This window comes from Amphiprion ocellaris, chromosome 14 (assembly GCF_022539595.1).
Source record: "Amphiprion ocellaris isolate individual 3 ecotype Okinawa chromosome 14, ASM2253959v1, whole genome shotgun sequence".
Classification (NCBI taxonomy): Eukaryota; Metazoa; Chordata; class Actinopteri; family Pomacentridae; genus Amphiprion; species Amphiprion ocellaris.
In genome coordinates this window covers 28,291,376-28,317,672 of record NC_072779.1, presented here as the reverse complement: position 1 = coordinate 28,317,672, position 26,297 = coordinate 28,291,376, and the positions used below count along the sequence as shown (strand labels likewise).

Sequence of the window (26,297 nt, the reverse complement as noted above, 5' to 3'; positions counted from 1 at the left end):
ACTTCCAGTGACAAGACTTACTGTATTTCACTTCCCTCCAAATGGCACAGGCTCAGTCACCTCGGTAACCCCTTGCTGTATCACGCAGGGTTACCGAGCCTGACGTCACGCTTCACTTCGCCTGTGTTAGTAAACAGAAGACAAAAGCCGACGATGGACATATCCATGCTAATGCTATGCTAATGTTGTCGGACTCTGAAGCAAGATCGAACTTCTCAAAAATGCCCCCGTTTTTTTCATCCCGTCTGCTACATGTGTAGAGTTTGTGCCTATGTCGCCACAGTTCATATGTGGTCATGTAACTGCAGGATGACGTCTGGTGAAACGGAGTCACGTGATTATTGTTGCTTTGTCTGATTGGTGAAACACAGTCATGTGGTAGATCCACTGGGGGCATCTCTCTGGCAAAATAAAGCATATCTAATGTGGTAAATAAAAAAGTAACAAGTCGAGTGTAGCCAAGTGTAACGGAGTAAGAGTAGCGTTTCTTCTTCACAAATCTACTCAAGTAAAAGTAAACAGTATGGCAGAGTCAAAGAACTCTCAGAAGTACATTTTTTTCAAAAAGTTACTCAAGTTAATGTAACGGAGTAAATGTAACTCGTTACTACCCACCTCTGCCAGGAGCTCAGTGATGCCCTGGTCCAGATCTAGGAGGAGATACCTCAGGACACCATCCATCGTCTCATTCGGAGCATGCTCCAATGTTGTCAGGCATGCATACAAGCATGTGGAGGCCAAACAAACTATTGAGTACCATTTTGAGTTGCTGCCATGGAATTTCAGCAAGATGGACTAGCCTGCCACAGTAGTTTTTCACTTTGAGTTTTGGGGTGTCTTGAATTCAGCCCTCTGTAGGTTGCTAATTTTCATTTCCATCAAACATTGTGGCATCTTTTCATTCCTAGCACATTATCCAGTCCATGTCAGTGTAAATATCCAGTTAGTTTTTTTCTCCCCATTGAAATACGATGTTTTTTCAAAGTGTTCCTTTAATTTTTTTGAGCAGTGTATTAGGCAGCAAATGTACGGTCAGCCGTTGAAGCTGAGGTGTTGGAGCTGGGGAAAAAAAGCCAGTAAAAGGATCTGAGCAACTTCTATAAGGGCCAAATTGTGATGATTATACAAAATGGTCAGGCGGCACCAATCATAGTCTGTATATATATTTATATATATATATATATATATATATATATATATATATATATATATATATATATATATATATATATATATATACATATATACACACATATATATACACACATATATATACACACATATATATATATATATATATATATATATATATATATATATATATATATATATATATATATATATATATATATATATATATATATATATGTATATATATACAGTCTATGGTGCCAATACAGCAGGTCTTGTGGCACGTTCCCAGTATGCAATGGTTCGAACCTAAAAGTGGTCCAAGGGCAACTGCTGAACAGGCAACAGGGACAAGGGCATCCCAAGCTGATTGGTGCATACACGTGATCTGATCCAACAGAAGAAGTACTGTAGCATAACTCAGCCTGGCTGGAACTTTACATTCCAAAGTTCTTCTGTGTTGAAGACTGCAGCAATCTTAGCAGAGTAAGGAGTAACATCAATACAAACAAAAAAAGCATAACACTGACAGGGATGTACATGCCAGTTAAAAACCAAATGGTTATTAAAAAAAATAAAAAATAGATAATTATTTAAAAAGTACGAAATTATCACCAACGTACATTTTGCATTTTTTAAGTTACTTACAGTGTTCCTGTACTGTATAGTTGTGTGTAATGCTCATAGACTGTATAAGAAAAGAAACTGTATAGTTTATGGTAATGCTTCAGTGACACATAAAGTTTTTTCATTAGTTTTTTTTTTTTCTGTAGCCACTCCGAAAAAAGACGGGGCGCAATATGTCGCGCACACAACCAATTGGCTTCTTCTATTTCTGACAGCTGGCCAATCACAGAGCGGCATCAGGCTGAAAACTATTCAACATGGAGACAACAGTCGAAAAGCTCGAAGCGATGGTAAGCTCGGCGTAAAACGGTTTTATTTTCTGTAATACTGTTTATCAGAAACTGATGCCATCCTTACTGAACGATCGCAGAGAAAGTCAACAACTGGTTAATTACCGATGCGTTTCACACAAGGGCTGCCACTTACGGCAGTCTTATTCTGTTTGTAGAAAAAAAAACAATTCAAACTCTTTTGCGCCATTCAGCAGGCCTGTCTGGCTCCTGTACAGCACCAAATACTGCAGGCTCGTTGTTAACCCTCACTAGAACTATAACAAGAACGTGTCCAGCCTCAGGATAATTCGCTCATATTTGTTCTTCCTGCTGTCCGCTATTTTTAGGAACATGATCCCGTTAAAACGTGAGGAGCTGTACGGTTCAACAGAATCGTCCCATAAAGCTAGCAGTCAAGCCTGCATACATCAGGGGACAACCGCCATTGCCATTATTGATTTCATTATTATTACTGTTAATTTAAATGACAGTTTTATTACTGAGACTGTTATTTTATACTATTTTTTTTATAGTAACGCGTACTCTCGGTAATGAATTTCGGGAACATAGAGGGCTTTAGTCTTAACTCCAAAGTGTCTCTCTGGAGCTTTCAACAGCATCCTTTTCACCATATCCCGAATCCATGCATACTAATATTGTTACATTTAATCATTATTATTTTGGCAAATCTGACAAAATGAAGTGTACTCAAAACAGACATAGTAATTATGGTCAAGTTTTGGAGGTACTTTATTGTTCTGCAGTCCAGGCTTTAGTTGAGCTATAGCAGTCTATCTTGTGTCCATTTTACATTGTACTTGTGATGACCCTGCTATAAATCCCAAAAAAGAAAAAAAAAAACAGCAATTGGTCAGGAAGAGGTGCGAGTATGGGCAAGGTTTCCAACCTTCAAATGTTCGGCTGTTAGCAGACGCTCTGACTTCATTGCACTACTGTATCAGACAGCTAGTAGTGCAATAGTATTGTCAAAGCATCTGAAAGCTGCAAGAAACAGCTACACCAACTACTTTTACAGTTCTAACCTTTTACCTGTGCTTGCACCAACATTCAGTCCTTCCCAGAGACAGTGAATATCCACTATTTTGGCAGCTGGACATTATGTTTTTGGCATTTTTATTACTTTTACAACATTTTAAATCTCTTATTTTATAGTTGGTAGTGCTTCAGCATTTATTATTTCTGAAGTTTGACATTTGTCATTTAACTTTTGCAGAATGATCAGCAAGGATTTTATCTTGGTTCTAAAACTGATGTACCGTATGAGTACTAGCATCACTTAAGAGATTGTTTAGTAACATTATGAAAAACCCAGCCCTTCTTCTACGCAGAAGGACGCAGGGTACATTTGCCAATTTACTGCTGAAATGTAATGCTGAGTGTTTTTACAGTTCCTGAAGTCAGAGGCAGACCTGGATTACATTGAGAAGTGGCTGAAGTTGGACTTCATGAACACTGCAGAGAATGGATGTCCAGTTGAGGTGATAACTCATTTAACACCTGTTCTTTCTACTAACAGCAAAAGATGTGAGCAATTTAATGCCATCTGCAGCCTATAGAATCTTACGTAGCTGCTAATCATTGTAAGTGTAAACAGTGTAAACACAGGTCATTGAAGACATGCTGGCAAGTCCCACCATTTCTGTTTTGAAACATATCAATTTATAACACAAAGTTAATTGGATATTTGTACTGATAGTAAAGGGGAACTTGTGCAAACAGGTGTGGCCCCTCTTTGTTTAAGCCCAGAACGCGGAACTTTTAACAGATTCTCTTATCCAAGGGGTCTAGGCACAGAGTCAAGGGTTCATAGTTTGGAGACGTAAACTGGAGCATAATTAAGATTCTGTTTTAAATCTCTGTATAATCTATATCAGATTACAATAGCAAATGAGTTAGGGTTAAGGTAGCTCTAGAGTAATGTGTCATTGTTTCCTGTGTCAAGTGTTCGTTAGGATTCTTGTTGGTGTGTTTTGGACCAACTGTAAATAAGCAACCGCTTTATCATTTAGCAGTTCTATTCAACAAAGTTGTCCCATAAAGCATCATAACCACAAGCTAGCAGTCAATCTTCACTGCTGGTTGGTCACAGACTATACATGTTCAGGGTACAACAGTCATTGTTCAGTATTATTGTTCTGTACACTGCCTGTCCAGAAAAAAAGTTGCCACCTGGATTTAACTAAGCAAATAAGTAAGAGTCTTCCATTGGATTATTACTGCAGTGATGAATATGTTTCAGCAGGCAACAACTTATTTAATCCTAGCAGATGCAGTGAGTAGCTTCTCATTTCTTAAACAACCATGTCGGAAGACACATCCTGTGGTCATGGAAAGGATGGTAATCTGCCTCAGAAGGATCAAATTATTGGCCTGTGTCAAGCAAAGAAAACAGCTAAGTAGATTTCTGAAGCTACTACAGTCAGGTTAAAAACCGTCCAACGCATCATTAAAACCTGGTAGGATAGTGGTAAACCATCATCATTGAGGAACAAATGTGGTTGGAACAAACTCTTGGATGATCGTGATGGGAGATCACTTAAATGTTTGGTGAAATCATATAGGAAATCAACAGTAGAACTCATGGCTATGTTTAATAGTGAAGGTAAGAGCATTTCTACACAGAATGCGAAGGGAACTCAAGGGATTGGGACTAATCAGCTGTGTAGCCCTAAGAAAACCACTTATCAGTGAGGCTAATGAGAGAAAATGAATTCAGTTTGCTATAGAGCATAAAGATTGGACTCTGGAGCAATGGAAGAAGGTCATGTGATTTAATGAATCCAGATTTATCATGTTCCAAGGTGATGGGCCCATCAGGGTAAGAACAGAGGTGGATGAAGTGATGCACTCATCATGCCTAGTGCCTACTGTACAAGCCTGTGGTGGCAGTATTATGATCTGGGGTCGCTGCAGTTGGTCAGGTCCAGGTTCAGCAACGTCATGTGCCTGAAGAATGAGGTCAGCTGACTACCTGAATACACTGAATGACCAGGTCTTTCCATCAATGGAGTTTTTCTTCCCTGATGGCACGGGCATATTCCAAGATGACAATGCCAGGATTCATGGGGCTCACATTGAGAATGAGCGGATCAGGGAGCATGAGACATAATTTTCACACATGGATTGACCCCCACAGAATCCAGACCTGATTCTAATTGAGAATCTTTGGGATGCTCTGGAGAAGACTTTGTGCAGCGTTCCAACTCTCCCATCATCAATACAAGATCTTGGCAGATAATTAAACAGAAATAAATGCTGTGACATTGCAGAAGCTTATCGAAACGATGCCACAGTGAATGTGTGCCATACTCAAGGCTAAAGGCAGTCAACAAAATTTTAGTGTGCAACTTTTTTTTGGGATGGCCATTGTATGCTATGTATAAGTATTGTTTTTTTGTTTTTTTAACTGTTAATTTAATATTAGTTATGTTATAGAGACTGTGATTTTGTTACACGTTTACAGTACTGCTGGTACTCTTTCACAATAATGTCACTGGAAGCAGTACTACATTAACATGAATTGTGTCTGACTCCACACTGTTTTTTTAACTTTCAACATTGCTCTTAAATTAGATTTAATCTTTATAACTTTGTTAAGAATGAGTACTATTTCAATAAATGTTATCATCATTAGTGAAAATCTGACAAAATGAAACATTCTCAAAACAGACAGAGAAAATGCAGTTAGCTGCTGCATCATTTAGGCAAGGCAGGGGTGAATGGGAGGAAATGAGAGTATGGATATGTTGTTCAACTAGCATTGGATTAGCATTGGTTTGACTTTGGCAATACAGTGGTCCCTTGTCTATTATGGGGGTTATATTCCAGACCACCCCCCGCGAGTCCATGGATTTATTATAGGCTGATTAAAAAAAAAAAATTCTACTGGTGTTCGCTGGGAAGATTCCTGTTATAATATGATCATGGCTCTGGAATACGAGGGTAACTTGTTTTTCTATAACAAACCAGATAAAATGTCAATGCCTTTGCCATGGCAAATAGTTTGGGTTTGATTTGATTACATTAATGTTTAGTTTGAGATTTACAAAAAATGTTTTAACTGCATTTTTGTTCATATAAAAGCATTTTTAAAATAAAAGTGCAGAATATGCTACTTTTAAATTCGTTATTTAATTTTATGAATAACAATGCGATTAAATCACAATTAATCGCAGAAAATCATGTGAATAATCAAGACTAAAATTTAATCGTTGCCCAGCACTAAAAAGCACATGTTCCTGATATAAATATTTCTTGGTTTTAGGAAGATTATAAATATTAATAATACAGAACACAAGGACATCAAGATTGATTTTTTTTTTTTATAACATCTATACTCCAAAGCCTGGAGGTTTCTCCACTAAGATAAGGGCACAGTTTAGATATTTGTTATAGGCAACTTAAGATTTACCTAATCTACCACTAAGTCCAGGTGAGTCAAAGAATGTATATTGGGAATAAATAACAAACCAGATAAACAAACCAGAAAATGGGTTCTGTAAAGCATCTTGAGACAATTTAAACTGTAACTGGCACTAATATAGCGCCAATTACAGTTTAAATTGTCTCAAGATAAATGAAATTGAATTGAACTGAATAGAAAATGAGAAACGCAAAATTAGCAAGTGAAGCTAGATGCTTGAAAATGAAGTCTACAGACTGATAATTGACACTGTGCCTACAGGAAAACCCGGTGGTGATGCTGGAGAACTTGAAGGTTATCAAGGCCAAGCACTCTGCGCTGTGCGCTCAGGTCAAGGACATTGCTGCTGCACAGAAAGAATCCATGGACTCAATCAGAAACAACCTCAACAGTGCCATGGAGCTGATCCAACACTTCCAACAGACTACTGATGTGAAGGTTCCCACACAAACCGTATACAGGGGGTTCCCGACTTACGTCAAAGTTCCGTTCCTATTGGTCTACGTACATCAATTTTAAGCATAAGTTGGAACTCTGAAGAAAATGTAAACAAAGCCGTTACGTGCATCGCGTTATGGCAAAAATCCACATAAGCAGACCCGACATAATGGCAAAACGCTGTAGGTCGATGACGTGGTAAACCGAGGACCCCCTGTACTTACACCTTTAACACCACCTCATGAATACATACAGTATACAAGGACAGCATTGCAGGAGGTACATTATATTCTAAAGCTATTGTTGATGTCAGATAGTTATTTAATAGTCTTTCACTGTGATTATGGTGCCATTGTGGGCCTCTGTCACACTCCTGTCAGAACTGAAAGGTGGAAATAAGAAACCACATTTTACTTTAAATCACAGATAATAGGTAGAGCTTGTCAAAATAGGGGCACGAATGTGACTTGTTGATTAACAATGTCAATTTCTGGCACATGACTGAAAAATCGAATAAGTCACTTTTATGCAATGTCTGCAGTGTCTTACCTGGACAGAGGAGAAAAAGAACTAGACCACTGCTGAATAGTCCAAAGTCCTCTTTTCAGATAAAAGTAAATTTAGATTTTTTTTTTGAAATCAAGTTCACAATGCATGGAGGAGAGGCACAGGATCAAAGACTCTTTGAATCCAGTGTGAAATCTCCACCGTCAGTGATAATTTGGGCCATTTCATGTGCTGGTATTGATCTACCTGCATAATCCAGTCCAAAATCAACACAGCCATTTACCGGATGATTTTGGAGCAGTAGATGCTTCCATCCACTAAGCTACTACTGGAGCTTTTTGGAGATGCAGATTTTGTTTTCCAGCAGGCAGGACTTGGCCTCTCCACACAGCCAAAATCACTCAAAAATGGTTCATGGATCGTGGCATTACAGTGCTAGAATGGCCAGCCAAATTTGAAGCCCATAGAAAATCTGTGGTCTATTCTCAAGAGGAGGATGGGACAAACCAGACCCAACAACAAAGAAGAGCTGGAGGAAGCTACCAAGTCAACCTGGACATCCATTACACCTCAGCAGGGCCACAGTCTGATGGCCTTCATGCCACACCACATCACTGCAGTAATTCAAGCAAAAGGAGCCCTGACCAAGTTCTTTTTTTTTTTTTTTTTTTTTTTTTTTTTTTTTTTTTTGTCTGCATTTGTTCTCATTGTTTAACTCCACAAAAGGGGAGTCAACATTTTATGAGATTGATGCATATTTTAGTCTTGCAGCCAAATATTTTAATATTTAGTGCATGTGTGTGACCATCACCGGCCCTCCCTGAAAGCTAAGCAGATATTCTTTATTAGAATTCCCTATTATGAGCCAGGGAGGGCAGTGCTACACCTCAGTGATGTGTGGGGGAAACAAAGACTGGACAGGACGAACAGGACGAACAGGATGAACAGGGATAGAAAATAACAGGCGTTGCTATTGCAATTAAAGATTGTAAGGTGGTGTGTTATGCCCAACTACTAATTGCCCATCAATAAAAAAAAATAAATAAATAAATAAAAATTTGAAAAAAGAAAAGAAAACCAAACCAACACAAAAGAAAAAGAGATTCAATAATAAATGAACAAATGGTACTGAGCACCATAATTGTGGGTGTCTTGATAGTATAGAATAGAATAGAATAGGCCAGAAAAGGATACTAGTGCGAGAGAGAATGAGTTTAGGGTAGAGACTGGAGAAATTCTCAGCACATTCTGGCGGGACCCATCAATCGCTGAAATGGGACTCGGCAGTAGCTGGCAAGACCTGATCAAACATGCAAGTGTGAAGAACCCCGAAGCCCAGAACAGCAGTCACGGCAAGGCAGGGCCAAGTCAACAGGGCACCCCTCCCCCCGGGCCGTAGGAGCCACAGGGTGGCACCCCCAGAGAGCCACCGGGGCCACCGTGAACGACGCGAACCCGGAGAACAAGAGGGAGCAGCTACTGACACCCCCTGCGCGCCCAGACCGACCCAGGTGGCCCGGGGCACGAGGACCCACCCGCCACCCAAACCCTAACCCCGCCCACCCCAGTCCCCACCAAACCCCCCACCCCACCACCCGACCCGCCCACCCCCACCCCCCCTCCCTCCCCCGAGGGGGCCAACGGCCCCACACAGCCAGGAAGCCAGACACAGGGGCCGAGCGGCCCACCGAAGGGATGGCAACCAGCCCATCACAAGGCAGGCCACCACCGGGAGCCGGCCAGAGGAAATCGGAGCCGGGACCCGATGTGAGTCCAGAGGGTAAAAATGGACAGTGTGGTGGGGCCCGGCGACGCCGACAGGGAGGCACCCCGCATACCCCCCGCACCAGGCCCCAGGTGAGCGCAGTACACCCAGGGCCCCCACTCCCCGCAATGCGCCCTGACAACCCACCAGGACAGAGCCACCACATGCCACCAGCCCGCAGTACAGCTACAGCACCCACCAGGACGGCCAATCCAGCCCCCGCAGCCCACCAAGAGCCATCGCACCTGCCCGGACCCGTCGGGCACGCAGGAGAACCCCCCCCGACCACAGCCCCCAGGCCCCGGGGACCCCCCAGCCACAGCAACACGGATGATGGTCCACCCCCGCCACACCATAGCTATAAGGGGGCCGGGTCCCACCAGTGAGGCCATATTAGTGAGAACCCCCCATTACTCCCTGTTAATATGTCTCCCGATCCCAGACTGGAGACATTATCCCTGCACCGTGATAGTGTAACCCTGAGTGTCATGTGGTGCATTAAAAGTGGGGAGGCTGGGCGAGGCGTCCAGGGGGCGGGCCAGAGGACCACAGAGGATGGCTACTCTGCAGCCTACCCTGGCCCAAGTTCCCCGAGCCGTCCCAGACCTACCCCCAAGCTGTGAGTGTATGTGGTGCATTAAAAAGAAATTAGAGAGCAGGGGAGGCAAGCAAGAGGGTGATGGGGAAGAGACAAGGCCGTAGAGCCCTGCCATCCGCCCCACCACAGAGCCCATCATTCCTGCCCCCACCTGCTCTCGGGGCCCTAGCTGTTGTGTCCCTATATGTGCCTAAGACTAACTATATACAGTGACGTGTGGAGTGTGTGAAGTGCACAGTAAGAGGCAGTCTGGTGTGGATCCGGCCCATGAGGAGAGAGCAGCGGGGGAGACAGGTAGTAAGACCACCGGTACTGATGCAGAGGGCCCCCAGAGCCCAGAGGCAAGAGGCCAAGGTGAGCCCACACGAACCCGACCGGCACGGCCAGCACCGAAACCCCCAGAAGTCGCAGCGCTAGAGCAGCGCCCCGGTAGGCGCCACAGCCCCACCACGGGCCAGCCGCATGCAGCACCCCGCCCCGGAGGGAGGACCAGGCCGCACCACTAGGAAGCAAGGGCCATGAGCCCCCACGCCCACCCCGGAGCCGGCACGTCCAGGATGCAGGGCGCCCACTCCGCAGCACCACCGAGACCCCACCCACCCCACCACTCCCCAGGACAGCACCGGGCCCGGACAGAAGCCCCCAGCCAGCAGAAATTTATCTCCAGTGGCGGCACACAGGCAAGTACCAAGGCCTGTGCCCAGATGAGCCAGAGCCACCCCCCCAGAGAGACCACCCGGCCCCCATGCCAGACCCCCAGGCAGCGGAGGGCCCCCAGCCCCCCCAGGGGAGGGAGAGGGACGAGGACGAGCGGCCAGGCAGGAGAGGAGGGAGGAGGAGGGAAGCAGAGCAGGAAAGGACAGGGGAGCGACCGGAGGGCCGACCCACCCCAAACCCCAGGGCCAGCCAGGGCGCCCCAGAAGAGACCAGCCGCCGCCACCCCCAAGGCCCCAGGAGAGCGCACAAACCCAGCAGACCCAGGACTCAAAGGGAGAGACACCGGGGACACCCACCCCCAGGCAGAGGGGCCCGAGCCACGCAGGCCCCGCAGAGCCAGAGAGCAACCCCAAGAGCAATAGGGAAGGGACACCACCAGTGTATGCACACAGCCTTGAAGTCCATGGTGCCATCCTACTTAAAAAGGTAGAGGGTTAATAAGCTGAGATAAAGCAGAGAGAAGTCAGACCATACACACAGACAGAATAATAATTACAATTTTATGAGGGAAATGGCATACGCCCACATACAAGCGGAGGCTATAGATTAATATTTATTGATTTAATAAATGGAGACCATTTTTCTTTGAAGGAGTCCAAATGGTTTTTTCTGATAGCAGATATTCTCTCTAGTGAAATGTGTTCTGTGAGGAGGTTCAGCCAATGGGTGATGTTGAGGGCTTTCTTATCTTTCCAGTTAACTAAAATTGTCTTTTTGGCAATGGCGATAGCTGCAAGTGTGGGTTGGATATGAATGTCTGGAAGGGCTGTTTGCGTTAGATCACCAATTAGGCAAACGTTAGGGGAATGTGGAATCCCGCAGTCCAAAATATTGGAGAGTTTCTGCGTGATTGTTACCCAGAATTGATAGACGGGTGTACAAAGCCACAGAGCGTGAAAGTAAGTGTCAGTCATGTTTTGGGTGCATTGCGTACATGTGTCTGAGCGTGAGAAGCCCATTTTATACAGTTTATATTGCGTTATATGCGTTCTGTGAAGCACCTTAAATTGGATCAATTGTAAGTTGGTGTTTTTAGTCATTTTAAATGTGTTTTCACAGATTTGGGTCCAAAAATCAGAGTCAAAAGATTTGGATACGTCTTTTTCCCATTTTTGAGTTGGTAGGTGTATAGAGTGTGTCTTTGAGAGTAAACCATAAATTTTTGAGAGATTCTTCTTATTTCTTGGAGAGAGTTTCACAATGTAGTCGACAAATTCAGGTGGCTGTAAATCCGTTGGCTGTAAAGTAGTCTGAAGCGATGGAATTCTACTTGTAATAGTCTTCTTTACCTGTAGGTACTGAAGAAAATTTCCATTTCTTATTTCAAATGTTTGGAATAAGTTTATATATGTCCTAAATGTGTTATCATCCAGAAGGTGATGGAGGTGAGTGACTCCTCTCTCTGCCCATGTGCTGAAATAAAGAGCTATTTTGTTGTTTGCAAAATCAGGGTTGTGCCAGATTGGGGAGAGTATACTGGGTTTTAATTGGGAGCCTGTGGTTTCCAGTGCTTTCCACCAAGCAGACAAGGTGGAAGCGATCATAGGGTTCTTGAAGCAGGAGTGATGTTTAAGGGCAGAAGTGATAAAGGGAAGGTCAGAGATTTTGATCTGGTTACAATCTAACTGTTCTAGTTCCCTGACCAAGTTCTGACAGAGCATACGTGAACTTTGGGTATTTCTGCGTTATAAATCTGTTTTTCAGTTGATCTTTGTTCATCTTTTGAAAATTGTTTTGAGATTGATTTTGGGTAAAAACATTGGGTCAAAGTTCAAATAAAAGCTTTACATGTTTCAGTTTGTGTAATTCGCCTCAAATATATATATATATATATATATATATATATATATATATATATATATATATATATATATATATATATATATATATATATATATATATATATAAAATTAAAACATTTTTCACATTAACAGTCTGATGAAAAATACAAAACTTTTTTCACAATGTTGTAATCACATGAGATGCACCTGTAGATCATAGTTTCCAAGCAGCAAAATTCTATAGACTGTCTGCAAAATAGTAACACGGATAAAATGATGACGTGGTTACTAAATTGTATGAGAAGGAGCATGTGAGAGTCTCTTTCACTTTGTGGTCATTCAGATATTCAACAACAAAGTAAGTTTTAATATTCGGGATGTAGCCTGCGACCATTCTTCAAATCCTTCCTAATTTTAATCCCTCCTTCTTGTAGGGCCTGTTTCACAAAAGCCATTTGCATGCACTACTCACATAAAAAGTGAGTGGAATCATATTCAAGATTTCACAAAGGATTGTCATGAACATCGGCTACTGATCAGACATTGCCCTACAGGGTTTTTATATGCATTTATGTGCATAGAACATAAGTGCGGTGTTTGTTTTCATTTGGGACATGCCTCAATAATGTAGTTGACAGGAAATTACATTTTGCTGCAAATTGCCATTTGCATATTCCATGACCTCTGTGTGCCAGGTATTGTACAGCCATTGCAGATATATAGTGCTGCATCTCAAACAATTGGAATATATTCTGTTCTTTCAAAATTTTATTCAAATGGGTAAATTTTCATGTATTCTATATTCATACACGTAAATTGAAAAACTTGAAATATTTTTAAAATTTTGATGATTATGGCTTATAGCAAATGAAAATCAGAAATCTAGAATCTGATTTACAATACAGATGTCAATGTCAAAAGGTATTAGCATTTATACACTCAATACTTGGTTGAGGCTCCTTAACCACAAATAACTGCATCAATTCACAGTGTTAAGGCAGGGATCAGCCTGTGGCCCTGTTGACAACGGTGAATGCTTTGATAGCAGCCTTCAGCTTGTCTGTATTTTTAGATCGGGTGTTTCTTATCTTCCTCTTGACAATACCACATATGGGATTCAGGTCAGGTGAGTTTGATGACCAATCAAGCAAAGTAATGTGATCAGCAAACCATTTGGTTGTAGTTTTAGCTCTGCGGGCAGTTGCTAAGTCCTGTTGGAAAAGGAAATTGACATTTCCAACGCTTGTCAGCAGATGGAAGCATGACATGCTCCAGCATTTTCTGGTAGATGTCTACATTAACTTTGGACTTGATAAAACAGATTGTATGAACTTCAGCAGATGACATGATGTCTGAAAACACTTCGGGTTTCGTGCCTCTTCTTCCTCCAGATTCTAGAACCTTGATTTCCAAATACATACAAAATTTACTTTCATCTGAACAGAGGACTTTGGACCACTGAGCTGAATAGTCCAGTTTTTTTTCTCCGTAGCCCACATAAGCTGCACCTGGCATTGTCTCTGACTCAGTAGTAACTTGATATTAGGAATGCAACAGTTGTAACCTCTTTATTGAAGACATCTGTACTTGGTGACTCTTGATAGACTAACACCAGCCTCAGTCCAGTGATTGTCTTCTGGACAACTTTGAAGTCAGTGATTTTTTTTCCCCATGATTTTGGTATGTATATTGTGTGAATAATTTACTCAAACTCGAAATGGACTATTCTAATAATTTTAGATATCTCTTTACTTTTTTGAGAATTTCTTAAAATGAAAAAAATGCTTAAAAACATTTTACTTTATGCATAATAAGTCTAGAATATATTAGATTTTCACTTTCTTGGCTATTGAGCTCTCATTTCACATATGAAAATGGCTAAAAACCGCAAATTGTATATATTGACTATAAGGTTTGAAAAAGATACTACAGGAACAAGTTGCTGTGGTATGTCATGACACAGCAGCAGCTTATTACAGCTCTGGTTTCCATTTTTTTAATATGTCCTTATTTTCCTGCTACAGGTTGAGGCACTGACCGTGTCAGAGACTAATTCAGCAGCACTACTGGGTTCAGCTGTCTGTCACAACACATCAGAGGTAAGACACTCTCTCTTAATCAATGATCATTTAATTAGTAGTTGGTCTTAGCAATGTTTGGTCCCCTACCACTACACATGTCACAGTGTCCTTGGGCAAGACACTGAACCCAAAGTTTCTTCTGATGGCAGGCAAGCAAGCACCTATTTCAGTGTGCACGTTAGTACTTGTGCAGGAGCACATGGGGAGTGGGAGGGGAGATGGGGGGACTGGAGTGGGAGTGATTGAGCCTGTAAATCTGCCACAATGTGACAAATAACAGTCACACATTTTTTACCTTTCTGCTGTGGATGGTCTGCTTACAAATGAATTTCATTTACATGATACATTCTGACAGGCAAAATGACAGTTTTTGTTTGAAGTGACCACTGTTTGAGGTCATACACCTATCAGCCCCAGCATTAAAACCATGTGCCTAATATGTGCAGGTCCACTTTGTGTTGTTAAAACAGCCCTGACCTGTCAGGGCATGGACATTGGACCTCTGGGGGAATCCTGTGGTATTTGACACCTGGACTTTGGCAGTGCATTTTTTGGGTCTTGTAGGTTGCACAGCAGGTCCTCTTTGGATCACACTTGTTCCTGTGCTTCTTTTGGATGCTTGATCTGATTTGGATCTGAACAGTTTAGACAGAGTACACATCTGAAGCTCTTAGTAGTATCCCTCGAGTCACTCCTAAACAATTTTTGCAGTCTGGCAAAGCACATTGTCCTGCTGGGGGAGGTCGCCGACATTGGGAATTGCTGTGGCCATGCAGTGTGCTTGGTCTGCATTAGTGTTTACATGGGCTGTACATGTCAAAGTGTCATCCACATGAATGCCAATGCCCAGGGGTTCCCAGCAGAACATTGCATTGCGATAGACTGCACTTTACCTGTCGGAGGTTATAAAGTTGTGGCTGTGTGTTAGTTACTTGCCGCAGGCATGTGTTACACTAACGTTTGCAGACGCCTCACTTACTAAATGTTTTCTTGCAGGAGTCCTCCGGTGTAGCAGCTTCTCGTAAACAGCAGTCACACAGTAAGTCTGTTTCATTCAGGACTCCTACTCTGCTCATAATATCCCAGAAATTGCAATGAGTTTTTGTCTGTTAACTGCCTGGTGGTCTGCCTGTTTAGTAGTCATCACTGTCATCCAGACTGAAATATTTCATCAGTTGCTGAACATATTGCCATGAAACCTTTAGAAGCTGTCCCCTTCAGGATAAACTGCAATATATTTTCAGGCTTTTATAACATGTAAGCATTTAACCTAGTTTACATCAGCATGATAGCATTATTATTTTGAGCACTATTGTGTCTGCAATACATCCTCACAGAGTTGCTAGTATGCCTGCCTTAGTCTTGCTAACACATAATTTAAAATCATCTTGGTATATATATATATATTTTTTTTTTCCCGGGTGTCTTATTCATCTAGGATAAACAGACTAGTAGCTAGTAGACTAGTAGTCTGTAGGTTTCAAATTTTGTAGTTTAAAGTGTATAGTCAAATATTTACAGGTCAATAATAATAATTCCATTTATTAAAATTAAAAGGCATTCCCTCCACTTCCCTCTGGTGTGTGCCATACTGGTAATTTGGTTTACTTGTCTGTTTTTACAAGTATTTGCCTCTTTGGACTGTTCAGAGTCTGTGACTACTGCATCTGGAAGATTTGTAGCTGTTGAGTTTTTTAAATATTGCTTACCTCCATTCAGCAAAAAGATACCTCAAAACTTGGACAAATACTAGTAAACCAGAAGGGAATATGAGGCATGTACAGCAGAATTGAGTACGTCCCACTGGAATATTACCTAAATCTAAAATGATAAGGGCTTGAGTGATCCAGAGCCTTCTTCAAATTTGGTCATTTTCATCTAAACATGTTTGTGATAGAAAATTTTCACTTTTCTTATTTCAATGTTTCACCATGAAAGCAGACATTGTTGTAATGTCAATATTGAGGTATAGTTGTATACCTCTGCTTAACAATGCTGACAAAGAGGGCTGTGGTAGGGCAGTTTTTCTGGAGCCAATGTTTTATGATGGTTTTTTACTTGCTACCAGCAAAATCTTAAGGAGATAAACGTCATTTGCATTCATACTAGGGCTGCAACAATGAATCAATTAAAATCGATTATTAAAAGTGTTGGCAACGAATTTCATTATCGATTCGTTGTGTTGTGCGATTCATGCATCACTCGCCATGTCGCGGAGTCGTCTACTTCACCTGCAGAGCTTCGTCAATGCTGGTTGACTGAAATAAAGTTTAAAAAAAAAAACCAAAACAAAACAAAAAACTACCCGCAGAGCGAGTTGAACAGAGGGAGGTGGAGGCAGAGCAGAGGTGGTATTTTCAAATGAAGAGTAAATTCAACAAATGAAACCTGACCGGCACGGAGAGAACAGTTTGACCGAAGTCCTCAAAAGTGTTGGAGCATTTCACGCTTCACAAAACAAAAAACAGGCCGCGTGTCCACTACATGCGATTTTCCCGCACGGCAACGCACACATCTGAAAATCGCATGGACGGCAGGCAGTTATTAGCAGCCACAACATTGTCACGTGACACCGCTCGAGCTTCAGCAGACCACTATGTAGTCACGTGACCAAGCTTTCAGCTTGATGGTCCGGCAGACAAGTCAGATAAACACAGCGGCTCGGCAGAAAACTTTCCTTTTCATTTAGAAAACACTTCAGCGAAAAATATTTCTGAAAGTATTTGAGGCGAGAAATAAGCTGTGCAGTAGCTGAATCTGTCTTCGTTTTAGGTCACCGGCGGCTAGTTTAGATGTTTGAGGACAGTTTCACGATGCGTGGGATCTCCGCATGCCCCATCGAATTTGCATAAAGTAGAAGTCAAGTCTACTTTATGCAAATGAGCTGTGGCCTGCTCCAGGTAAACACACCCAGGCATGGCTATTTTCCGCCGTTCCGCGGAAATCCGCCGTTTTAATTTTCAAATTGATCATTTCTGTGAATGGTCCAAATCCGTTGAGAGGGGGTGAGGTATGTTTTTGTTACTCTTGCTCCCGGTTTTTGAGAAGCGCTCGGCGTTTCTCCTGCAGCGTAACAGACGAAGAGAACCAGTCTAGCTCCTGCTGCATTGTAAAAGGCCTTGCGATTGGTCGAAATTGGTTAGCTGCCAACGATTGGACCAATCAAATTGCTCGATGCATTCTTGTTACAATTCATGGCGGCATGTTCGTGTTGGAATTTTGAGCTATTGGGATCGCTTTCGGTGGAATCATGAGCTGACTTTAGAAGTAGGGTTGCCACGCGTCCCTTAAAATACGGATCCGTCCTTTATTTGACAATTAATTGTCGCGTCCTGTATTGAATCGGGACGCAAATTGTTCCGTATTTTCATAAACGCCCCGTAAACGCCCCGTACACGTCTGTCACACAGCCATCAAAACTGCATAAGGAACAAAATAAAACACAGGAAATACTAAGGGCAGCCAATTTAAACTTCGTAGGACCCACGTAGCGAGGACCCGATGCGAGGTCCAGCAGATCACGCTGCACCCGCGTGTTTAAAAATGTTTACACCAGAAACTCCACCACGTCCACAGAACCAAAAACTTTTGCAAATGTACAGACGTGAGTGGGAAGAGTGGAACCCCTGGCAATGAGAACAAGGCAAACTGTGTTTTCTGTTGCTCATGGATTAGCTGAAGTAAAGCAGCATCAGGAGACCAACATGTAAGAAACATGAGAACAGAGAGAACCCAACCAGCAGGTCACAGTTTATCATCATCTAATCATCTCCTGAAGTCCATATGGTGAGAGACATCAGTATCTGGTTGTTAATTTACCAGAGGATGCTTATAATCATGCTGATGTGGTCATAGACTCCACAGTATTTTAGTGACTCAATAAATGCCTAAGTTGTTTAGAATTTTTTTTTAATGCCTTTTAGTTTTTAATAAACATTTATATAATAGCCAATATGTAATCAATAAATGGCCTTTGCCTATCTAAAGAAAAACTCACTCAGAACTCTGATATGCTAACAGCACTAAATAAATCAATAAATACATGCATACACACAGAAATAAGTTAATACATTAACTGTGTTAAGATAAGATTTAGATGGGAAAAAATGTCTGTAGAGAATTTCTTTGTCCAGTATTCTGCATTCAGTTGTTTATGTTTTTGCAGAATCCAGTATTGCTCACTGGTTGCTCATTACATTTTATTAGGATGGTTTCCCTGTTTAAAATGATGCCACTTCTGTTCAGGCAGAATCTGTGATCATAAAACAATACAAAACTCTTAGTTTCATGTTAATAAAGCACTTAAAGCTTTAAGTATGGCTAAATGCTTTTTTCAGAATTAAATATATCACTCCTTAGGTGGTAGTGGCCCCAAGTTCAGTAAAGTTGGAAAGATATTCACAGATTTGGACTTCCGGCATCAATGACTCATTAGATATAGGTTGTCAAAACATAAATGGTGCCTCTTTCCCATTGTTGTAAGGCAGACAATGTGCTACAAGCCCAGTTTAATCAACAGTAGCTGTCTTTCAAGCTGCAGAAATAACATTGATGTCTATGTGCAGCCGGCTGTGTGACGTCTGTCTGCAAAACCGCTGCAACAGCAAAGAGAGACACAAATATTCAATAACTTCAATCTTGTTCTCTGTAGGTACACAATATGCTACAAGCCCAGTTTTATCAAGTAGCACATTGTGTACCTTATAATGTTGGAAAAGAGGCATCATTTATGTTTTCACAACATATATCTAATGAGTTATTGATGCTGGAAGTCCGAATCTGTGAATATCTTTCCAACTTTACTGAACTGTGGCCCCGAGGAGACGTGGTGGACGTCCTTTATTTTCATTTCTGAAAGGTGGCAACCCTAATTAGAAGTGACTTTGTGACCAGTGTAGAACTCCAGTGTAAATAGTGTTAAAAGACCTATAGAACTGTAAAAATTGTAGGACTAAATGCAGTGAGACATTGAAGAAAAAGTAAGTTAACTTTTCATTAAATTAACTTATTCATTACAATCTAGTCTTCTGTAATTCTATGCATGTTTTTCATTCTAAATCACCTCTATTTTACTGAAAACCTCTCAGCTTCAGGGGGGCTGCACCCCCCTGGACCCCCCCTGAAGATTGTATACCGAACATTTTCAGCTGAAATCAAAATTTGCTGTTGCCATGCCTGCACACCAGATTGCAGCTGGAAACGCACCGCAACCGGACCAGCATGCCACATGGTGTGTTGCATCTAGTGGACATGCACCTTAAGTCACTACATTATCCTACGTTTGTTCCGTTTTAAAGTGAGGAAACGTAACGTTAGTCTCTCTGGTAGCTCGCCTGATGCTAGCATTTGCTTGTTAGCTGATTAATGACAGTGATAGGGCATGTGTGTGTGAGAGATACTTTTTATTTCACTTTAATCAGCTTAAGCAGGGTTTGAATATGCATTATAAATAAACGTAACTTCACACAATGGTGGTAATAATTTGAAGATTAAGCCTCAAGTTTTAATTTTCTGACAAAGTCGGAGTGAAGACACTGGTCTGTGTTGGAGTGAGGCAGGATGAATTGCATTGACAGGCTTCATGATGATAAAGACATCATGTCCACCACAGCAAGCAGCTGTCCTGACTGAGAGCATCCTCAACATGATCATCACTGACATGAGGCCTCTTTCAATGGTTGAAGATGAAGGCTTCACTACAATGATCTTATTTGCTCTGTCAGTCCAAATCTTCTATTTCTGAATAAAGAGGCGGAAATTAAAAATGTGTTTTTTTTTATCCGATTCATCGATTAATTGAAAAAATAATCGATTGATTAATCGATTATTGAAATAATTGTTAGTTGCAGCCCTAATCCATACCATCAGGAATGATCCCAAAATAAAGAGTTGTAAATGTCATGCTAATACTAAAACCTAGGATAACCCTAACCCTAACCCTGGATAATGGGGCAAGACCAAAGTATGAGTGTGATCAGCCATGACCTCTCCACATTCCCTCCAGCAGTTGTGTTGGGTTCCAGTTTGTTTTGATTTCTGTTTAGGGATGATAAAGAATCGGATTAGGTTCTTCCAACAAAAGTCCTCTGAGTCTTTGAGTTGTTGGAGGATACCTGTGTTTTACGGGCACTCAGCCACATGTCCTGTGTTATTTCTATGTTCAGCTCTCTCTTCCATCTATGTTTCACATATTCCGTGGTGTCCATCTTCGGAGAGGGAATGCCGTGGTATAGCTTGCTTACAAGTCCTTTATTGTTGCCAGAGTTATAAGCGTCCATGAATGTTTGAGTGATTGCAGATGGGCTGCATCCTTTTATGGTTTTACAAAAATAATCTCATAGCTGTAAGTACCTAAAGAGATCCTGTTTGCCCAAGCCATACATCTTACATAAATTAATGAAGCAAGAAAAATTTCCTTTTTAAACAATCTTGCACATGGCTGTAATTCCACAATGAGCCCATTGCCGAAACCTCTGATCCAGAATTGCTGCTTTGAAAAGGCAGCATAAAATAAATAAATAAAACAATGTAAAGAACTAAAATGCAAGAACTGTGCTTCCAACAACAAAGCTGTCATGTCGCTTTGGCCAGTGAAGGGGTGCCCACCAGGTGGGACCCCTCGGATGAAAAAGAGAAGGAAAAAAAAAATTTTTGCTCTCAGTCCTTAGTCTGTAGGCACTAGCCGTGCCATTTATTAAAGAAAATAAAGGAGAGATTTGACCCAGTTCTGTGAAATTACCTTATTCTAGTCTGCTGAGTGGTGTATTCCGTGTCCATGTTGTGAAAGAAAAACCGAGTCTCCATGTCGTAACATAGAGAATAAAGAATGGGCCCGTGCTTCTCACGCTCCCCCCCGGCTCCCTCTCCGGTACGTCTTCAGCCTGTCTCGAATCTGGTTCTGGAACTGGCGCCGTCTTCCGTTGTGTCGGATCCCAGTTACGCCCTTACTCCTGGTCCTGCGGGGGGTCTCACCTACCGTGAATCCACATTTCCTCAGGTCATCTGCTGCTTGTGCAGCGCCGTTATACATGATGGTGCCAGATTCAAAAAACACTCATTCGAGGTCAGGTCCAAACTCTACCCCCAACTCTGACTTGACAGAGTTTTCAATGAATGCCGCCGCCGAGGTGCCCTCTAAACCCTCTGAGACGCCATAAATCCTGATGTTGTTACGTTGCGCCCAGCCTTCCATGTCAGTCACCTTCTCCTTTAGGGCCTGCTGGTTAATGAGTAGCTGGGTGAGGGCCTCCTTCACATTGATGTCCCATCTCTCCATGTCGGCCATGTGTCCTTCCATCTCGCCTAAACGTTCCACTGCTCCTTCAATCTGGCCCTTTGTATCCTATATTTTACAGTTCATGGCTGTCGTTCGCTCATCAAGTTTTTTTTTAAATCAATGTCCTCCAGGAAACAAGTACGGAGTTCTGTGAGGTCTCTTTTTAATTCGGCCTGGAGTGTTGCCATCCCTACAGTCAAAGCTTCACTAACTGTCTTTCTAATTAAGTCTAAAGTTTCCTTTTCTTTGCGGTCGGTTTTCCGTGGCTGGGTCCTCACCTGCGGTTGCTTCTTTCTCAGTTTCTCGTTCATTATTGTTTCCTTGTCCGTATCCTCCTTTCTTAACTTTGTCCCCACTCATTGTTGAATTGTTTTTTGCTTGTTTCGAGACCTGTTGCCAGCTGAATTAAGGGAGATTAAAAGCTGGTGCCCAGAGCCTCAAGGTTCTAAGCTGCCATGCTGTTCACTGCGCCACTGGAAGTCCCCACTTGCCTGTCTATTTTTGAGAGGAAATAAGACACTCTCCATGGCTTTCTTCTGGACGTGTAGCTACTGTGGCTTTGAGTAGTAGTAGTATGGCTCTTTCTGTGATTGCTGCTGCATAGTGTAGTCTTTTTTTTTTTTTTTTTTTTTTAACCGATAGTAGATTTTCTAACTCGTGTGATCATGTTTGTATTCACTTTTGTTGCTCTGAGCTTCTGTTTTGGCACTTCCATTTTCAATAGTCGCTGAAAAATATGTCTTTGATTGCCATCTTAAAGTGAATACAGTTTATATAAGATGATATAGTTGTGCATCATTTTGTAAGCTCTAACCCTTAATTACAGCATATTTTGTTGCCTTTTAGATCAGTTCCAGCTTCAGACCACCATACTTCTTCAGTTCCTGCATTTTGCCATCAGGGAAATGAATTGAACTGTGACCCTGACATGTCTGTGTGTCCCCAGGCTGTGATTATGAGGAGCTGAGTGTATCCATGTTGGACACGGTTCCGCCCAGCATACGCTCCAATATTGAGCTGACTGACCTCAATGCATTCTACAAACAGCTTCAGGAGCATCTTAACAGAAGCAACAGGTTTGAGACCAACTGCAGTGTGCCTGCACCTACAATCAGAAAGATTACTGAAGAGTAAAACCAGTGAACATGATTACACTAGACTACATAATTCTCAGTTATAATCTTTTCGATTGAACTTGTCGAAGAGTCTGAGTAATTATGACAGTGGATTCACAGAGTTACAGTCAGGTCCATAAATATTTGAACATTGATAACATTTTCAGCATTTCAGCTTTGTACACCACCACAGTGGATTTGAAATGAAACAATGAAGATGTGCTTTAAGTGCAGACTTTCAGCTTTAATTTGAGTGTATTTACATCCAAATCAGGGGAACAGTGTAGGAATTACAACACATTTTATATGTGCTTTCCACCTTTTTAAGGGACTAAAAGTAATTAAACAAACATAATGATAAGTCAAATTGTCACTTTTACTCTTTAGTTGGGGGCTGCAGAGTAGCTTGGTGGTGCTCTTCAGTTGCTTTCACAATATGATTGGGGTCATTGTCCATCTGCACTGTGAAGCGCCGTCCAAAGAGTTCTGAAGTATTTGGCTGAATATGTGTAAATAATATTGCACACTTCAGAATTCATCCTGCTGCTTTTGTCAGCAGTCACATGATCAGTAAATATAAGAGAACTTATTCTTTTGGCAGCCATACATGCCCACACCATTACACTATCACCACCATGCTTCACTGATGAGATGGTATGTTTTGGATCAGAAGCAGTTCCTTCTGTTCTCCATACTCTTCTCTTCCCATCATTCTGGCCTGTTTTTGCTTTTTCTCTGATGGATTTGTTTTGATTTTTCAGCCTAATGATGGCTTGCTTCACTGATAGTGACAGGTCTTTGGACTTCATATTGAGAGTTGACCTCAACAGATTCCGAACGCAAATACCACATTTGAAATGAAATCTCGACCTTTTATCTGCTCCTTATGAATGAAATAATGAGGGAATTACATGCACCTGGCCATGGAACAGCTGAGCAGCCAATTGTTCAATTACTTTTGCTCCCTTGAAAAGGTTGATGGCATATCTAAAATGTGTTGTAATTCCTCCACCATTCACATGATTTGGATGTAAATACCCACAAATTAAAGCAGAAAGTCTGCACTTCGCACTTCCATTTCAAATCCATTGGGTGGTATACAGAGCTGAGCATGCTGAGAACTGTGTCAATGTCCAAACATTTATGGACCTGACTGTGTTGCTCTGAAAGTAGCATATTTATAGAACTTTCTGTTGTACTGAACATTTTTCCGAAAAACACTCTGGACTCCTATGTTCATCAAGATCAAAACCCATGTAACCAAATAAAAAGTAACAGGCCTGATCCACTGGATATCTAGGATCCACTGCCAATGTGCTAATGCCAGACACCAGAGAACAATCCCAGAGATCCTATGTCCATGCAAGAATGTTTCAAAGCTATTTGGATAAAAGGGTGACCTACGCAAAATTAGCCAGGTGGTTTTAATGTTGTGGTTTATTAGTGTATATCAGTGCTTCTCAAATAGTGAGGCGCGCCCCCCTGGGGGGCACAGAGGCATGACGGGGGGGCGCAGGCGACTGGGAGGAAAAGGTCCGTCTACGCGCAACTAATTATGTGAACTACTGTTTTAACGTCGGCCTGTTTTTCGCTGCGCACAAACGGCGCTGGCCGTTGTGCATGTCCGTACTTGCTTACTTGGCAAATACGGGCTCCCGAGAACAGGAGAACGCATCCTTAATATGTAATTAGAACACCGGCGTACTTGATCACGTCACCACCTCGTCTCATCTGCTCCGATTATTTCTACCAGGGGTGTCAAACATGCGGCCCGCGGTCCAAAACCGGTCGGCCAGATGGTCCATTTCAGCCCGCGAGATGACTTTACAAAGGGTAAAAATTACAAAGAAGACATTAACTGTAAATTTGTAAAACTGTAAATTTTAAATAATTTCTAGACCTTGACAAGTTGTTTTGATCATAAAGAAAAATACTACATTGTTCAGTTCCAAATACCTGTGACTAAATGTTGTGTTCCTTTGTAGATAAACTTTGATCTGTAAGTTGTAATGCACGTGTAAATGATCAACTGAGGCATAATATTTTTGAAACTGAACTTGCTTTTCTAAAGAAATTTCAGGGTGTTCATAATGTTTTGTAAAAAGATAGTTCATTAAATGTGAACATTATCAAAATGTATTTTTTGAACTAAAAGGGAAAAAACTTGGAGTTGTGGTTATTTATAGGTTGTTATTGCTCTGATTTTACTGGTTCGGTCCACTAGCAATCAAACTTGGTTGAATGTAGCCCCTGGACTGAGTTTGACACCCCTGATCTTTACTGTGGAAAACAAAATGGAATCAGATAAAATAACACAGTCCTGCATATTCACGTTTTAATGTAAAAACAGGGGCCTGGCAGAAAAAAATTGACAACCACTGGTGTATATGCTTGTATTGTACACCTGTACTCCCTACAGTTTTTTGCAGATAGTGTGTCTTTAAAGGAACTACCTTTTACAAAGTGATGTTCCCTAATTTTAGAAACCAGATGATCCACTGAAACTGTTTAAGTTTTGGCTACTTGAGCATAGAAATCAAGACCTGTGCTACAGTACAGTAGTTCTTTCTGAAAAATGCTTAACTTGCGTAGACTACTGTCAGTGTGTAATGGGATACTGTGTAGCATCACTGATTGCCTTTCTGTTTTCTCTTGTCCCCTGGAGTGGGTCGCTCAGTTTGCATGAGATGAAGCAGTTGAAAATGAAGCCAAGTGATGCCAAGCTGAAGATCCTGCAACACCTCTCTTTAGTCGAGCTGGACAGGAAAGGCCTCCTTCGACTGGTTATGTGAGGAAGAGCAACAGCTGTAAACTGCTTACAGAATGGGTGCTTTTCTGTGGCTATCTGATTTGGCTGCTTCTAGATCTCTTGAAGAAGCCTTGAGGGCACGGACAGATCAGATGCATCCAGACCACCAGATGTTTCTAAACACATCAGTCAGCAACTGATGTAAATGGGACCACTATTTCTATCCTCTTCCAGGTCATAGTTCTGTTTTAACTTTGTCTTCTTTGCTTCCTGCCTGTGTTTCCAAAGCTCTCCTCATTATTGATCGCCTTCCACTGCAGCTACACTGTGAAAAGTGTGGCTTTATGGCCTGTCGAAACTGCATGTCAGATGGCCAAATGGCTTAAAAAAAGCCCCACCATCTGTCGGGTAGTAGATAACTGTATTGCACATTGTCTGTAACTTCAAAGTATTAAACCATTTCTTATTGCAGCCATTCTGAGTGGTATTTGACTGTATGACTGTTTTTCACTGTAGATGACACACATTTAGCAACTCTAGCGCAAAGTTAAAAAGACTATGTTATGACACGCATGGCATCTGTCTCCCATTTTAAGACATTTTTCATGTTATTATGACATGTTTTTACAAGACACAAAATTGCTGTCACTGATCTCCTTCAGTCAATACAAGATGTAGTCTGTGTGCCCCAGCCTCCACTCTTATAAGTCACCCCATGTTCCTGCCTCTTTGGTAAAGTATTCACTACAGCCATTTCCATCCTTTTTGCAAAGTCTACCACCATCTGTCCTCCTGC

The 26,297-nt window shown here is 41.7% G+C and overlaps 1 protein-coding gene across 2 annotated transcripts; it reads left to right on the top strand.

Annotated features, from left to right (window-relative positions):
• The first annotated feature begins 1,978 nt into the window (after positions 1 to 1,978).
• ska2 (spindle and kinetochore associated complex subunit 2) lies at positions 1,979 to 25,972 on the top strand. 2 transcript variants are annotated; one of them, XM_023294099.3, is made up of 7 exons: positions 1,979 to 2,048; positions 3,440 to 3,529; positions 6,736 to 6,912; positions 14,305 to 14,379; positions 15,358 to 15,400; positions 22,584 to 22,713; positions 25,418 to 25,972. In XM_023294099.3, the coding sequence occupies exons 1-7, from the start codon at positions 2,016 to 2,018 to the stop codon at positions 25,542 to 25,544; spliced, it is 675 nt and encodes a 224-aa protein (XP_023149867.1). In that variant the 5' UTR covers positions 1,979 to 2,015; the 3' UTR covers positions 25,545 to 25,972. The 2 variants fall into 2 exon arrangements, with proteins under 2 accessions (XP_023149867.1, XP_054873247.1); XM_055017272.1 differs by lacking the exon at positions 6,736 to 6,912 and having other exon boundaries at positions 2,001 to 2,048.
• The last annotated feature ends 325 nt before the right edge of the window (positions 25,973 to 26,297 follow it).

Excerpts from the sequence above, each read along its gene's own strand:
- ska2 (XM_023294099.3), top strand. The coding sequence starts at position 2,016 with ATGGAGACAACAGTCGAAAAGCTCGAAGCGATG. Across the intron at positions 3,530-6,735 it reads AGAATGGATGTCCAGTTGAG|GAAAACCCGGTGGTGATGCT; the intron begins GTGATAACTCAT and ends CTGTGCCTACAG. Across the intron at positions 14,380-15,357 it reads TCTGTCACAACACATCAGAG|GAGTCCTCCGGTGTAGCAGC; the intron begins GTAAGACACTCT and ends GTTTTCTTGCAG.